General features: G+C 39.1%; 1 protein-coding gene across 1 annotated transcript; it reads left to right on the top strand.

Annotated features, from left to right (window-relative positions):
* The first annotated feature begins 11,705 nt into the window (after nt 1-11,705).
* On the top strand, nt 11,706-16,194 carry LOC101901681 (protein O-mannosyltransferase 1). Its single transcript, XM_005179196.4, has 4 exons — nt 11,706-13,862; nt 14,340-14,929; nt 14,990-15,176; nt 15,235-16,194. The coding sequence occupies exons 1-4, from the start codon at nt 12,578-12,580 to the stop codon at nt 15,960-15,962; spliced, it is 2,790 nt and encodes a 929-aa protein (XP_005179253.1). The 5' UTR covers nt 11,706-12,577; the 3' UTR covers nt 15,963-16,194.
* Nucleotides 16,195-16,377: the final 183 nt, after the last annotated feature.

A 16,377-nucleotide genomic window follows, 5' to 3' on the forward strand; every position in this document is an offset into this window, starting at 1 on the left:
AATATTATCGCGAAAATTTTCTGGAGGGTGTATTAAAGCCTTGGGCACGGAAACATATTGGCCTCAGAACTTGGACATTCCAACAGGACTCAGCACGCGCCACCCAAGAATGGCTACAAAATGAGGTTCCTCGCTTCATTTCCAGCGCACATGGCCAACAAAATCTCAGGAGGCCATAAGTCGTGCCGTTTGAAGGCCATAAGTCGTGCCAAAGGTGACCAATTCGAACAGATCTAAACTTATTCTAAATTTTGATGCTATTTGATGATTTCCGAATGAAGGAATTTAATAATTTTATCTGACCCTGTATACCCTCTCTAGCCATATGGCTGAGCATATAAAAAGGCAAACATCGAATAATCCATGGAAAATTCTCTAGAAAATATTTAAAGAATAAAAAAAAATATTTTTGAAACGTCTTCTGGTTCTATAGAGAGACGGGCTTCAGCTCGCCTAAGGGGCGAGACGGGCTTCAGCTCGCCTACGGAGAGAGACGGGCTTCAGCTCGCCTACGGAGAGAGACGGGCTTCAGCTCGCTTATAGAGAGAAACAGGCTACTGCTCGCCTATGGAGAGAGAGAGAGAGAGAGAGAGAGAGACGGGCTTCAGCTCGCCTATGGAGAGAGGCGGGCTTCAGCTTGCATATGGAGACAGACGGGCTTCAGCTCGACTATGGAGATAGACGGGCTTCAGCTCTCCTATGAAAGAAACTGGCCTCTGCTCGCCTATAAAGACATACGGGTTTCAGCTCGCCTATAGTGAGAGACAGGCTACTGCTTACCTATGGAGAGAGTAGGACTTCAGCTCGCCTATGGAGGGAGACGGGCTTCAGCTCGCCTATGGAGAGAGACGGGCTTCAGCTCGCCTATGAAGAGAGACGGGCTTCAGCTCGTCTATGGAGAGAGACGGGCTTCAGCTCGCCTATGGAGAGAGACGGGCTTCAGCTCGCTTTATGGAGAGAGACGGGCTTCAGCTCGCCTATGGAGATAGACGGACTTCAGCTCGCCAATAGAGACATACGGGCTTCAGTTCGCCTATTGTGAGAGACAGGTTCTGATCGCCTATTTAGACTATCAGCAGGTCTATAGATACCGGCTCCTTTCCTATAGCATATCAATAGAGAAAGACTTACTTCCATTAGTCGATGGAGACTTACTGACCAAAAGATCTGATTTTTAAAGAATATTTTGAAGTACATTCTGGCCAACTTGTGGAGTTTTGAATGGAATTGTTTGAGGATTTGTCGGTATGCCGGACAAAAACTCATTTCAAAATATATTCGGCAGCTTGACTAAATTTCACCTTAAATAAATTTTACCTTTAAGAATTTTGAAACTTCCATGAAAGTGTCTATTTACACCCCTCGAATTTTCCAATAACGAAACAACAAACCGTAAAATCGAAAGAAGGAAACACGTTCTCCTCCAAAACCATACTAAGCTTCCAATTTTTAGTACTCTCTACCCGCCACCATCCATAAACAGGACAACGAACGTTTGGAACTTTTGTCACAGAACAAATGTGTCACCGGCTCTGAGTTATTGCCCACCAAAGTGCGAAATGACATGGCCAGGGACAATGGAACGGGCTCAGCGGGCAGTGCCACATCAGCGAGAGATTGATGAACCGCCAACCACGACATAACAACCAACCAACAAACGGAAAGGATAAAATGCAATAAATGGAATGACATTTTCCGTTTGATAATGTTAGTCATTTTTTTTTATGTGGAAAAGAAAATGGGAGATTTTTCCACATTGACAAATATGGGAGAACATTTGTTATTGTGGGAGAGAAAAAAAAAACAAAGAGAGAGGATTACAAGATTTAATGGGTAACCATTATTTGAATGGGTTTGCATTGACTTCTATTGCGGAGAAGAGAGGGAGATTTTATAGGTCATTTTTGATGGGGGAAATTTTTAAGAAATAGAAAAATATATAAAGGACTTCTATAAAAATAAGATTTTTTTGGTCTATTAAAAATTAACTTGGAGGTTTGCTTTAGAATGAATATCCTTAAAGGGTGAGAACACTTTTGGGCCTAATTTTCCAAAAACAAGATCTTTGATTAAAAAAAATCATACGCAACATAGGACCAGGAAACTCATGGATTCAACAATGCTCTCATTTTTCCTGAAATTTTTTTCCGCTGCAAATTGAATAGCCACTGTTTTCTTTTCCAGCCAGTGGTGTGTAAAAATAATTTTCTCTGCGGGATGGAAATCATTTCTTCCATCAAAGATAATTTTTGTTGGGTAAGGAAGCCACGGCTACCCAAATGGAATTCCCCAAACGCCAATGCCATTCATGCTGCAAATTTTCCCTTATCCCTTTAAAAAAGGGAGATGGAAATGATGATGCTACCGAACAAGGTTGGTTAATAGTCATTAAATACAAAAGTGCAATGTTCTTGCTGAGTTCCTAATAAACGGCAGTGGCCAGGACAATGGCAACAGCAACAGCTCTAGCACCAACAACAACTACAACAAACTCTGCAAGCAATTATGCATTCTCAACATTGAGTCACAAGTATCTCACGTACTTGTAGCTAGAACTTATTTAACTCCGAGCACCACAATGAGTGGAGGCAACAACAACAACTACGAGTAACAAACAATAAACCCAGATGATGATTACGGCCACGATGCTGATGAGCGGACGAGATCATCCACTTGGACTGGCGTTTCGCTGGAACAAAAGAAATGCAAACACAACAGCTGCTGCATGAATGCCTCAATGAGGACCAAAGGGAAGAGAGAGAGAAAAAAAACAGGGCCAAGCTGGCCGGCAAATCTGTTACAAAGTTTATGAATGAATAAACAACAACAGACCTTGCTGTGACGAAAAAAACAGAACCAAGGCGCAACATTAAAAGTCCGTTTAACAAGGCATTAAATGCGGAGAACAAAAGGTTTGATGTAGTTAAGAGAACACATGTTGCAATGGAACCAGCAACGAGTAGGCTTTACATCAAGGGAGCAGATATGAGTTTGGGGAAAAGAAATGAACAAAATAGGATAGCATTAAGTAAGGACCACATAAATATCGAACTTATTTTTCGATTTTCAAAAGGTAAACGGTATAGGAACTAAAAACTAGAAAAGTACAGGATATTAAAATTATTTCATTATTATACCTATAACTAAGTTATGAGTATAAAGAATGTGAAGTCAGGACTACAAAGGTAGGGTATAAAATTTAATTTCGAATCTGCAATGGTTCTTGAAAAATAATTCCTGAAAATCGCATTAAAGGATTAAAGAGTACATTAAAATAACTTCCATTTTTCACTTTAAAAAATCTTTAAATTCCCTCTTTCAATCTTCTCACCCCAACACACACACACCCGTTGCATGAGCCATTAAAAACGTTACAACTTATTTACATTTTTAAATAGGGAAATGGGGGCTCTCTCTCTCTCTCTTTCTTTTACCTTTTGTTACACGTTCAACATGACCGAAGCTTATTCCACGACAACAAGAGACTGATAAGTTAATACAAAAGAGACTATTAATATAAAATAATGAGATGAAGCCGGTACTGGTGCTGCCCCCACAACCCCGGTACAAGGTGGGGTACATTGTTGCAACATTGCAGCATTTCTTTTAACTACCACCCTTTTGCATTGTTTGCTTTAGCAGAATAGGTTATGCCTGAGGGCAGTAAAGCTTTTTGTTTTTTTTTTTTATATCTTCTTGTATTCTAACTACCCTCCTGTTTTCGTTCTCCTTTTAATTTTCTTGCTTTAATTTGTCGCAGTAGAGGAAATGTGTCATAAATCAAGTTAATATTTAATAGCGCCAACGTGCTGCGAAACCATGTTAATGGTTGCAGAAGGGAGGATGAGAAGTCTGTTTGAAGAAACTTAATGAAACATATTCTATAGAACGAAGATAAAAATCGAGGACCTTTGAAAGTTCTTCTACTAAGCGAAGGTCTTTTTTGAAGGTATTTTATAGACCGAAACCTTTTGAAAGTTATTTAAAATCGAAGTCCATTGGAGTAGGTTTCCTATAAAAATAAGAAGTTTTGAAGGCCTTCTATCGAAAAAAGAAAAACTCTTGAAAATCTTATATAGACCGAAGACCCTTCAGATTTAGTCCAGAGAAGGTCTTCTAAAAAATTACTTCCGTGAGGTCTTCTAAACATCAAAGACTTTTTGAAGATGAGCTATAGGTCGATGATCTTTTGAAGGTCTTCCATTGAAGAAATGGATTTCTAAGTTCTTCTATTGAAAAAAGTCTTTTTGAGGGTCTTCTATAGAAAAAATAATAAGAGTCGTCTATAAAAAACTCTTTAAAAGATTTTTTGAAGGTCTTCTCTAGAAGGTCTAGAATGAAGACATTTAAAGATGTTCTATAAAAATAGGTTCTTTGGGGCATCTACCATAGAAAAAAAAATTCTTGAGGTCTTCTCAAACCTTTAGAGACCTTTTAATAAAGAAGGCCTTGTACAGGTCTTCTACAGACATAAGATCTTATACAGGGTCAGGAAGTCTATGTAGACAAGCTGGAGGACATGGAGTGATATAGATGTGTTACAGGCCTGGGAGTCGATATAGACGAACAGGAGGGCAGGGAGACTATATAGAGGAACTAGAGGGCAGGTAGACAATATAAAGAAAGAGGTCAGGGAGTCGGTACAGACATCCCACTTGTCTGTCTGCAGGGAGTCGATATAAAGGTTCTAGAGGTCAGAGAGTCGATATAGAGGAGTTGGAGATCATGGAATCGATATAGGCGATCTTGTGGGCAGGGAATCGATATAGACGATCTGGAGGGCAGGGAACCGATATAGACGAGCTGGAGGTCATCGATAAAGATGTGATGGAGGGCAGAGAGTCTATATAAACGAACTGCTGGCGAGGGAGTCGATAAAGACGAGCTAGATGTCAGGGAGTCGATATAGACGAGCTACAGGGGTTAGGCAATCGATATAGACGAGCTGGATACCAGGAAGTCGATATAGACGAACTGGAGTTGAGGGAGTCGATATAGGTGGTAAGGAAGTCCATAAAGACGAGCTGGAGGTCAGGGACTTGATATGGACGAATTGAAAGCGAGGCAGTCGATATAGACGAGCTGGAGCTTAGGGAGTCGATATAGACGATCTTGGACTCAGAGAGTCAATGTAGACGAATTGGAAGTCAAGAATTCTATATAAAAGAGCTGAAGTATAAGGAGTCGATATAGACGATCTGGAGGTTAGGAAGTCGATGTAGACGAGGTAGTCAATATAGACGAGGTGAAGGTGAGGGAGTTGATATAGACGAGCTGGAATGGAGGGGGCCGATATAGAGGGGGGATTATTCCCCCATATGGGCCCGGGGGATTCCCCCATACGGGAGCGGGGAATTTCCCCTTATGGGCCAGGAGGATTCTTACATATGGGCCAGGAGGATTCTCATATATGGGCACGGGGGATCCTCCCACATGGGGCCGGGGGATTGGCCCATATGGGCCCGTGGGTTCCCCATTAGGAGCCGGGGGTTCCCCATTAGGGGCCCGTGGGATTCCCCCATAGTGGCCAGGGGGATTCCCCCATAGAGGCCAGGGGGATTCCCCATAGGGACCAGGGGGGTTCCCCATAGGGACCAGGGGGGGTTCCCTATAGGGACCAGGTGGGTTCCCAATAGGGACCAGGGGATCCCCATAGGGACCAGGGGGATCCCCTTAGGGGCCAGGGGGATTGCCCATAGGGGCCGAGGGATTCCCCCATAGGGGCCAGGGGGGTTCCCCCATAGGGGCCAGGGGGATTCCCCCATAGGGGCCCGGGAGATTCCCCCATAGGGGCTCTTAGAAATCCCCCATATGGGCAATTTCTATATTTCCATGTTTAGTAGGTTCTAGGTCATAGTCCCCATTTTTTTTATTTCTTTTTGGATGAGAGGCGCCCAAATCTGTACGCCACTAAGTTCCTCAATGATTTTCTAGATAGGCAGATTTTCTCCCAACACCCCTCTCAATGCGTTTGTGGCACAATTAATGGAAGAACTTAAAAGAAAATGCAAACGCCATTGACCCAAATTTGCATAGTACCTTCCATATGAGCGGAGGGGTGGTGGTGGCACACTTTGGCTAAAAAAAATCTCATTTTTCCAACTTGTGTTAGACACAGGAAGGGGTATTGAAATGTAAACTGCCACTGGCGGTGACGTTTGGTTATGGTGTTGGTTGCAGTTTTCTTTGTTGGTTTAGGTTCTCCCCCTTCCCTTTCTGTGGAACGTGAACACCCAGGAACGTGCTGCTCTTACACGGGTTGGTGTTTATTAAGTGACATGTTTCTTTCTGTTAAAAAGTGTCACTTTAACTTTTTGACTTGTGGTCTGAGTGGCTGATGGCAATTATGATGTTGATGATGGCGGTGACGGTGGCCGTGATGGCAGTGACGTTGGCCATGTTGCTGATGTTTTACGCGACAATGACGACATTAGCGGTAGTCCGTGTTGGCAAAGAATATTGCACTTTTTAACCCAAGCATTGTCACCCCTTTCAATGATTGACTAAGACATGTCAGTTTATGTTGAAAAATAATGATGTTGTAAAATTCATTAAACACAGCACATTGTCAGAATGACACAATGCAATGCATCTGAGGAATAATGGCAAAATGCAAGGGGAGATGATCACCATTTTTTTATAAAAGAGAAAACATAATGGGGATAGTTGTGGTTGGTTATACACAAAGAAGAGATTAACGAGAAGACAAGTCATAGATGTGGAAGAATAATTTAATAAATACAATATAATACACAAGACTTACATTTAAAACTATAGCCGACTTAACACTGACAACTGGTCGATCACAATGAAATTGACTGGCTAAAAACATTTGTTAATTTTTAATGGCTAGCTGGCCATTGCCTTTAACATCAATGTTCACCCATGCTCATTGCCGCAAAGACCAACCAAACTTTTTCCCTTCATTAGTCGTTGTTTATGAAAGGCATATTACTCTCCCCTAAGCTCTCTCTCTCTCTCCCTCAATTTAAGACATCAATGCCTTTAAGCTAGAAATTTTATTATTTTTAATTTAAGACTCTAATGGACATACAATTCATAAATCCGTACTTTCCTTGAAAATATTTGAAAATGTTATTTTATAATATTTATTCCCCTTTTCCATTGAATTTTTCGCCATGAGCTCAATAGACTTTTGCATGAAACTTCAAACTTTCAACGGTTGGCAAATAGACAAACAAGAACTATGCACTTGGTTCATTAATGGTAATGGATATATGTTTGCATGCATGTGTGTTTGTGTGTGTCTACGCATAATGCAAATATGTTGCAACAATTCCCTTGAAATCCCTTTTCAGTTTTGGGGGGCATTATCGACCAAATTGCTTTAATCAGCAGCTCAATTACATGTGAAAAGTGATCATCATCAAATTATACGTTTTATAACCCACAATTACCATAGGTTATGGATGAGCCAAAGTTACATTGTGGCAGCCAGCTAGCTAACCAAACACACACAACCACACAACCACATCCATACATGCATGTACATACAACAATGCATGTAAGCCTTGCATTGCAAGGCAAAGTGGCAAAATACTCATATCCACACACACACACACATGGCAGAGATCCAATTGAATGAGTTTCTAATAAGAGAAAATGTGTGGGTGTGTACTCTTAATGGTAGGAGCTAATAATTACATTGTTCAATTATTGTGCTCTGAGAGGGTGATGGTGCTGGGAGGCATTGATTTGTTTACATTATGATGCCAATACTCTCAGGTGAGTTGGAATTAAAAATCTATTTTTATTAGGAAAACACTCTTTTTGTTGTGAGAATTTTTCAGGGGTTTTAGGAGATCTATGAAATTTGCAAGAGATTTGAAATGCTAAAATATCGAATACAATATTTATTATAAAAGCAGGAGAATGAGAATAAAATGACATTTTTTAAAATCTAATTTTTTCAACTTTCTAAAACAAACATATTTGTTCTGTACCAGTACCTGTAATAATCTTTTTCTTTTCTTTTTTTTCAATATCATAAAGGAAAAATCGTAGCATCATAGTAAAAAATTTTACATTCTTGCAGTTCTGGAACAGACCAATTTATTGCAAAAAGTATATAATAGAATTCCCATATAAATTTAATGACGTTTCTTTTTAAAAACCCTAGAGTCCACAGGCCTCCTCTATATTTTATACCATGAAAGCCACCTTACCTTTTCCCTGGCAACAAAACCTCTTTATTTTTCATTTGTGTCGCTTTGAAAATGCAAGAGAGATTCTTACCCCTACTAATCTCCATGTTTGCCTTTGTTCCTGAACACACCTAAAGAACTACTAATGTTTTCTTTTGGAGCAGATACCATTTTTCCCACATTTCTGTTTTAAAATTTAGCCTTGTTCATCAATTTAACAAACAAACATTCACATTTTGCTCCCAAAAAAAAAAAAAAACTTTCAACAGCAAATTTTTAAAAAATAACAATCCGAAAATAATATATCAATTAAACCATATTCTTCAACGATTGCCATAGAAATATCCATGTAATCTCCAGCACACACACATACGCATGTACACACACATTTAAGTATTTACATTTTTATATTCCCTTTTCAAGCCAATATCCTCTTTCATATAATAGCGCTAATTTGTTACACATTGTCTTTTTCGTACGTCAATGCTGGCTCTTCTTCCCACTCAATGGATTTTCCCAATCTACAATGTATATTTTCCATTAGCAAGGATATTCGACAATCACACACACACACACAAAACGTCATTTTATTTTTTTTTTCTGTTCCTTCTCTTCTTTCTCCACTTTGTTTCAAGTTTTTCAATTTTCTGTCTCAAGTATTTGCCATTTATATCCTTATGTCTTTTTATCGGATGCTGCAAAACGACATCATATCAAGCGCAGCGTGTGAAGAAGCTATGCTTCCCATTTCAAACATAAGTGACATTTAAACTTCATCTTCATTCCACTCATTGCCGGCATACTTGTATTCGGATCATCAGACATCTTATTCGAGGAATTGCTGAGAGGAGAGTATTATCTCAAGAAGTGTTGCAATGTAGCAGTGGGAAAAAAAAAACTAATACCAAATCCCCAGCACAACATTTATCCCTGGTGTGCAATAAATACAGTTAAACACTCTCGAAACTTACACACGTTTAGAAGAAAAAAAAAAAAAAAACAAACTATTTCAAACCCTAAAATAAAATGGCAAAGACATTGATGTGGTAGAGTACATTTACTAGCTACGATGGTAGCGGGAATGACAATGATGATGAAGTTATTTCACTGTTTTGGAATTGTGTCACAAATTCTTGTAAGTTTGCATACATACACACACACACGCATCCACAATTGTTTTTAGTTGTCAATATGTTTCGTCGCTTCTCTTTTGTTTTCAATGAAAATGCTTACTTTCGGATGTGGATTATGTGGGGTTAAGTATTACACCGACAGCTTATATGTCAATATGGGTCCAAGTGTTGCCCCCATAAAACCGTACCTCCCAATTATGGAAGTTTTCAAGATCCTAAAAACATTTTCTTACGTTTCTGTTCCAGAAACTGCAAGAATGTAAAAATCTTATAACGTTAACCGATTTTCCCTTATGATATCGAAGGAAAGCAAAACTAGTAGATTCTTGCAGGTTGTGTAACAGAGCATAAATTTGTTATTAGGGGTTCATTCCAGGTAAAATATAGTCTAGAAAAAATTATTTACAATCCATGATTAATTTTTGATGTCACCCCTTATTGTATATTCTCTCCTTGTATATACCATAATTGTACTCTTAAAATCATATACTTATATTTTTCAATATGAAGAGATTATGATGCCGAAAGAGTAAAAAACATCAATTTGCTATAAATTGCCATTCTTTCTTTTAACGTGCTTCCCACAAGTGTCTCTTGAGGTCTATTTGTTTTTATTTTTGAATAAAAACACAACACATATAACGGACATTGTGAGAGGCATTGAGACATGGAGACTGGCAACACCATAACGCTAACAAAGGAACATGCTAGGGAATTTATAAGAAAATATGTGATAAACAAATCCTATTCTCTTTTGAATGATGATATTATGATCTAGATTTTATTCACTCTCTTTGCATGCTTTATATTGTTTTCTCTTGAATTCATGTCTTTTTCTTTGAATAAGAAAACAAGTAAAGGCAACAATGAGACAGGGAGAGATAATGAAATAGGGCATGGCAATGCCGTGGCCACGGCTGTCGAATCAAAATAAACTTAACGGAAATGATGTGGAAAGACACTTAGTATGGCAATGCTATTAGACTAAAGTTAGTTGTTGCCATAAGTAGCCATAGTTGAATGGTGCAAAATTTAGTAACGGGGGTTTTAGGAATATGTTAAATAAATAAAAAATATATTTTTTTCTGGGAAGATAGAGGTTAAAATATATACAACCACCTCTTTAAAATGGAAAAAAATGAAACGAAAACAATTTTACTAAGGAGACGGTGAAATAGATAATACTAAGTAAACTAATTCTTTATTAAAAAATATTATAGATTTAACGGGAGAGGAGACGATATTTTCTGGCAGGTCTTCGTAATAGCCAGGGTTGCAGAGTCGAGTCATATTTGACCAGGTTCCGGCTCTAGTAAAATTTTTTAACTAATCCAACCCCAAGTTCGACATTTTAAATTTTTATATATAGAGAAGAAAATGGGAAATACATTGCAAATCCGCCTCGATCTTTTTTCATGTTTGCTTTTTATTGCGGCATTTGCCGCACGTTTCTACAGAATCACCTATCCACGCCATGTTGTCTTCGATGAGCTGCACTATGCCAAATCAGTGTCTTACTATTTGCGTAATCAGTTCTTCTTTGACACCCAACCTCCTTTGGGCAACCAGTTAATTGCTGCAATGGCTGATTCGATTGGCTACAGTGGGAACTTTACTGTCACCAACATTGGCTCGTCCTATCCAGCATCATATGCGTTTAATAGGCTTCAGAATGACTTTTTTTGAGTCCGGAGTGAAATCGAAGTCGGATTGGATTAATTCATAATTTTTCTTCTATTAAATCTGTGTTATCATGTTCTACACAAGGCATGTAAAAGTCTTTTATCTGACTTTATTCTGAATATTTTTTATAAAAATATTCATGTTTTTCTTTAACGACAATTTCCAAATATCTTCCCTTCTCTCGCTTTCACTCCCTTTCTCTGCTATAAACTGTTTTCTCCTTCCATCTAGTCTTTGACCATTGATAATCTTTGATGGTTTAATTGATTACTTCATTATATAGCAGTATTATTTTCGGTTCTCTTTGTCTCTAAGTACAGAGAGAGTACCCCCACTTTGAGCATCTTGAATTTCTCAAACATGACTTGTTTACAATTTTTCTATTTGTTTTAACGACTCGTTCTTCGTGTTGTAAACAAATGCCCCAACTAGACAAATAATAACAAATCCAATTGCAACCACAGGTGTTACGCATGGTTTTTCCCAACAAGATTTTCTCACGAGCGTAAGAGCCATCTTCATGTTCTCCAACATTAAAAGAAGAGAGGCTAAGGCACACAACTCTCACTCACACAAAATATGGGTTAAAAAGAAAACATCAAAGACAATACATATGTGTTGGGCATATAAACAACACGCCTGCGGCGTCTGAAATCAATGGCTAAGACAGTTAAACCAGACTCAAAGGTAAAAGATAAATGAATTTGGTTGAAATGCCCCATTCCTAAGTTGACCAGACCAGGAGAAAGACGTTTAAATTTTTTTTTGTGTGTGGTTTTATGTAAAACATATAATAATAACAACGGCAACAACACATAACAAGGATTGACCAATATTTCGAACAAGAACAAGTTTTCTGACCAGACTTGTAAGAACAAGAAATAAAAAACCAACTTGCACATGGGAGAGTCCGTTAAAAACCCAAACCAAGACAAAATAACTGAAGTGAGCACTGAGAGTGCATTTTCATTGAGGGAGTGAATGAGTGTGGCTCCAACACAAGACAGCAAATGTGTTTTCTTCAAAAGTGCCCAGAGTCTGGCTTAGTTTCAATCCAATAAGACGTGGCGTGGCACAACGTTCGCTGCTTGGCTGGTTATTATTCTTAGATTAACGATAGCAAACGGAAATGTGAAACAAAATCAAATAAGAAATCTGCATAAATATATGCAAAAGAAACAAGAAAATAATATTCATTGATAAATAGCAGCTAAAAGTGATTGTGTACTTCTTGGATTTCTACAATGATTTTTTTTTTCAAAAGTAGATGGGAAAAAGTGAAAGTGTGAACTTGCCAAGAAGCAGAAACAAAAACCCAAAATATTTCATCAAAGATACATTAATAACAAGTTTCCAGTCATTCGCAACAGCAACAAAAATAACAACACTTAACGCAAACGACAAGAAGAAAGAAAGAAGGGTGTGTACATGTGTGTTTGTGCGATCAACCAAGAAAACCAAAAACAGAAACAAAAAAACAAGTTAAAACTTTAATTTTTATCAAGTCGGGTTTTTTATAGCTCTCCCATGCTGCTGGCTTAAAAGAAAGTTCATAGCCACAACCTTTTTTATGAAGCTTCTTCTTTCTCCAAAATCATGTCGACATCACCAAACAAAAGCGTGCAGAGGCGTAAAAATGCCAAATCCAAATCAAATCACTACACTGACCGAGATCAGCTAATGAACTCGGCTGCTGCAAACGAAAGACTTCAATCGGACAGAGAAAGCAACAAGCACCATCGCAGCGGCGGCGAGAGGCCGGCAGCAACAGCCACAATTGCGGCACTCAATATTATTCAAGCCAGGGCTCACAGCTTATGCAATGGTGGCGGCTTAATTACTCCATTCATCAACTGCTGTCGCGATGTAAATTGTTGTCTAAACGCCAATTCTTGCCATTCATGCCAAACACCAAATACCTGCCAAGTAATACCCACCACCACCATCGCATCAGCAACAACAACAACATTACCTGCAGCCGCAACAACACCAGTTAATGATTTAAGCCGTTCTCGCTCCGGTTCTAGTTCTCGCTTAGAGCAGCTCTCTGCCACAATAAATGAAAAATCAAGAGAACCTAGTCAAAGTCGAGAGAAATTCGTGGAAGCAAATGGAACGGCGAAAGTGTTAGAAGAACCAGCAACTACAGAGGAAGTGCCTTCAAGCCAGCCGGGGGAAACAGAGGAAATCCCACCCGCCACAGAGAAGCAAGATGAACGGTTTACATTGCAAGTCCGCCTCGATCTTTTTTCATGGTTGCTGTTTGTTGTGGCATTTGCCACCCGCTTCTACCGGCTCACCTATCCACGGCATGTTGTCTTCGATGAGCTGCACTATGCCAAATCGGTGTCGCACTATATGCGTAATCAGTTCTTCTTTGACACCCAACCTCCTTTGGGCAAACAGTTAATTGCTGCAATGGCCGATTCGATTGGCTACAGTGGGAATTTTACTGCCACCAACATTGGCTCGCCCTATCCAGCTTCATATCCCCTGTTTTGGATGCGTTTTCTGCCCGCCCTTTGCGGTAGTCTATTGCCCTCTTCTGTTTATTTGCTAATCAAGGAGACGGGTATATCTCGCTGGGCCTCTGTGTTGGGTGGTCTTCTAGTGCTCTTCGATAATTCCATGCTGATACAATCACGTTTGATACTGATGGAGTCCATGCTGTTGTTGTTCTGCACCCTGGGCATCTATTTCCTAATGCGTTTCCAAAAGACAAAATTTATGCACATCAGCTGGATAATAAACGGCCTGGCATCGTCGGCATTTTTGACATTCGCGTTTAGCATAAAATATGTGGGATTTTTCACCTATTGTTTGGCCATTTATTTGATACTGAAATATCTGTGGGATCTTTTGTACGATGGCACTAAATCTGGTGAGTTGGACGGAGACATAATGTGTTTGTTTATAATGTGAAATGAGGGGAGATGGGGGGGAGGAGATCTTGTCGAGCAATGGGAGATAGTGTTAACATGAAAACAGTGATCATATAAAAGATATTCCAACAATAGAATATCTTCACAGGGTATTTGAATGAGATATTTTAATCAGTAGGATAACCTCCATTCAAAGTAAATTTAAGGAAAATTCTTTATCTGTTGAAATAAAGCTCAAAAGTTTTGTCTTCACTCTACACCTTCAATGAACCCTTATTGCAAACACCATTATTTAGAATTATAACGTAATTTCAAGAAGGACCTTTCTTCGAAATAAGATCTCTGTATAGTTTCTTATTCGTGGGGTTTCTTATGTACATATTATAAACATTTCTACATTTTCCATTGAAAAAAGAATCCCCTCTATTTGGTAATAAAATCATTCAAAACATTCACCCTTTTTCACTTCTTTTCAGATCTTTACATAATCCTCCACACCATCGCCAATTTCGTCCTGTTCACCATCGTACCAATTGCAATATACCTTTTAATATTCTACATACATCTTAGCACCCTGTACAAGGCGGGCCCACACGATGCTGTACTGACCAGCGCATTTCAAGCCTCACTGGAAGGAGGTCTAGCCTCGATAACACGCAATCAACCTCTCAGGGTGGCACATGGTTCACAAATCACGCTTAGGCACACTCATGGTTCGTTATGTTGGCTACACTCCCATGCCTTGGTGTATCCGGTACGTTATCCCGATGGTCGGGGTTCCTCACATCAGCAACAGGTCACTTGTTATCCCTTTAAGGATGTCAACAACTGGTGGATCGTCAAAAAACCCAAATATGATGACATTGTTGTGGGAGAGAAACCCGAATATATTCGTCATGGTGATATTATACAACTGGTGCATGGCATAACAAGTCGGGCATTAAACAGTCATGATGTGGCGGCTCCGGTTACACCCACCTGTCAGGAAGTTTCTTGTTACATAGACTATGGCATCAATATGAAGGGGGAGCTGTTGTGGAAAGTGGACATTACCAACCGGCAGAAGGTAACACTCAAGCCCATCAAAATAAACTCATTCACTTAAGAAAAACCTTTCCTTTTTTAGGAGGGTCCAATTTGGAAAACCATTAAATCCGAGGTGCGTCTGATACACGTCTCCACGGGTGCTGCCTTAAAGTATACAAATAAGGTTTTGCCCGATTGGGCCTTTAGTCAGCAAGAAGTTGCTGCCGACCAAGACACAACAGGCAAAGATGTTATCTGGAATGTTGAAGAGCATCGTTATACAAAGGGTAAGTGTAGACAATCTCAAACAATTAAAATACTAATCTCATCTTTTACTACCTTCAGATTCCGACCGGGCGGAACGTGAAAGAAAACTCATCAATGCTGAAATGATACCCATGGGACCCACTCAACTCTCATTCGCCAGCAAATTCCTGGAACTGCAACACAAAATGCTCAGCCACAACACCGATGTGGGAAATCACATGTACAGTTCTGCTCCCTGGGAATGGCCACTGCTAAGTAAAGGCATTGCCTATTGGGTTTCAAAGAAATCCAACGCCCAAATCCATCTTTTGGGCAATGTTCTAATTTGGTACTCCTGCACTCTGGGCATTGTGGTGTATTTTGGCCTTTTCATTTTCTATCTCTTAAGGCGCCATCGCAGGTTTTTCGACATTGATGAAAAAGAGTGGAATCGTTTGCTCAACGTGGGCCACATCTACTTCATTGGCTATTTGATGCATTATATACCATATTTTACAATGGACAGTACCCTATTCTTGCACAACTACATGCCAGCATTCCTGTACAAGGTTCAACTGTTTTGCTTTGTTGTCGACCATCTCGAATATTTACTCAGGCGTTTTTATGGTTCCTCAAAATTCATTGTCAACACATATCGTTTGACGGTGCTGACATGGTTTGTGGCCGTTGTTAGTGTCTATATACGTTTCCTACCCATTAGTTATGGCTGGAAAGACCTCACACTCTATGACATTCTCGATTTGCGCTGGAAAGATACATGGGACTTTGTAATACATGCCACAATACGACCGCCAATTGTACCGTAAAATTCCAGTGCTCCATGTGGACCTCATTGTAAATAAACATAGATAGCTATGTAACTAGTTAGTTGATATAAATGGATATGAATATGTTGGCGTGTAAATTATGTGAAGTAGGTTTGTATGTAATATTTTTAAGCCATAGCTAACTCATAAATATTAAATTAGAAAATAATTGCTTTTTTAGTTTGTCAAATTTTGTTATCGAATAAATGAGATATTAAAACTTTTTTATACTCAATCCATAATTTTTGACTACTTTCATTTTGCGTATAAAATAATACTTCTAAGCTTTTTCTTTTTCATCAATAGAATATACGTTTTTAAATAAGAATTGGTTGGTTTGTTAGTCGATTTAAAATCAGTTTGGCTTCGGGTTTGTTCTCTGTTTTAATAAACGATTATGACATCCACTCACCTT

Source organism: Musca domestica, unplaced genomic scaffold, assembly GCF_030504385.1.
Source record: "Musca domestica strain aabys unplaced genomic scaffold, Musca_domestica.polishedcontigs.V.1.1 27, whole genome shotgun sequence".
NCBI classification, from domain to species: Eukaryota; Metazoa; Arthropoda; class Insecta; order Diptera; family Muscidae; genus Musca; species Musca domestica.

What these genes read in the sequence shown, in the direction of transcription:
- LOC101901681 (XM_005179196.4), top strand. Translation starts at nt 12,578, where the DNA reads ATGTCGACATCACCAAACAAAAGCGTGCAGAGGCGTAAAAATGCCAAA. An exon ending in GTACGATGGCACTAAATCTG is followed by an intron (nt 13,863 to 14,339) that starts GTGAGTTGGACG and finishes ACTTCTTTTCAG; the next exon opens with ATCTTTACATAATCCTCCAC. An exon ending in ACATTACCAACCGGCAGAAG is followed by an intron (nt 14,930 to 14,989) that starts GTAACACTCAAG and finishes TTCCTTTTTTAG; the next exon opens with GAGGGTCCAATTTGGAAAAC.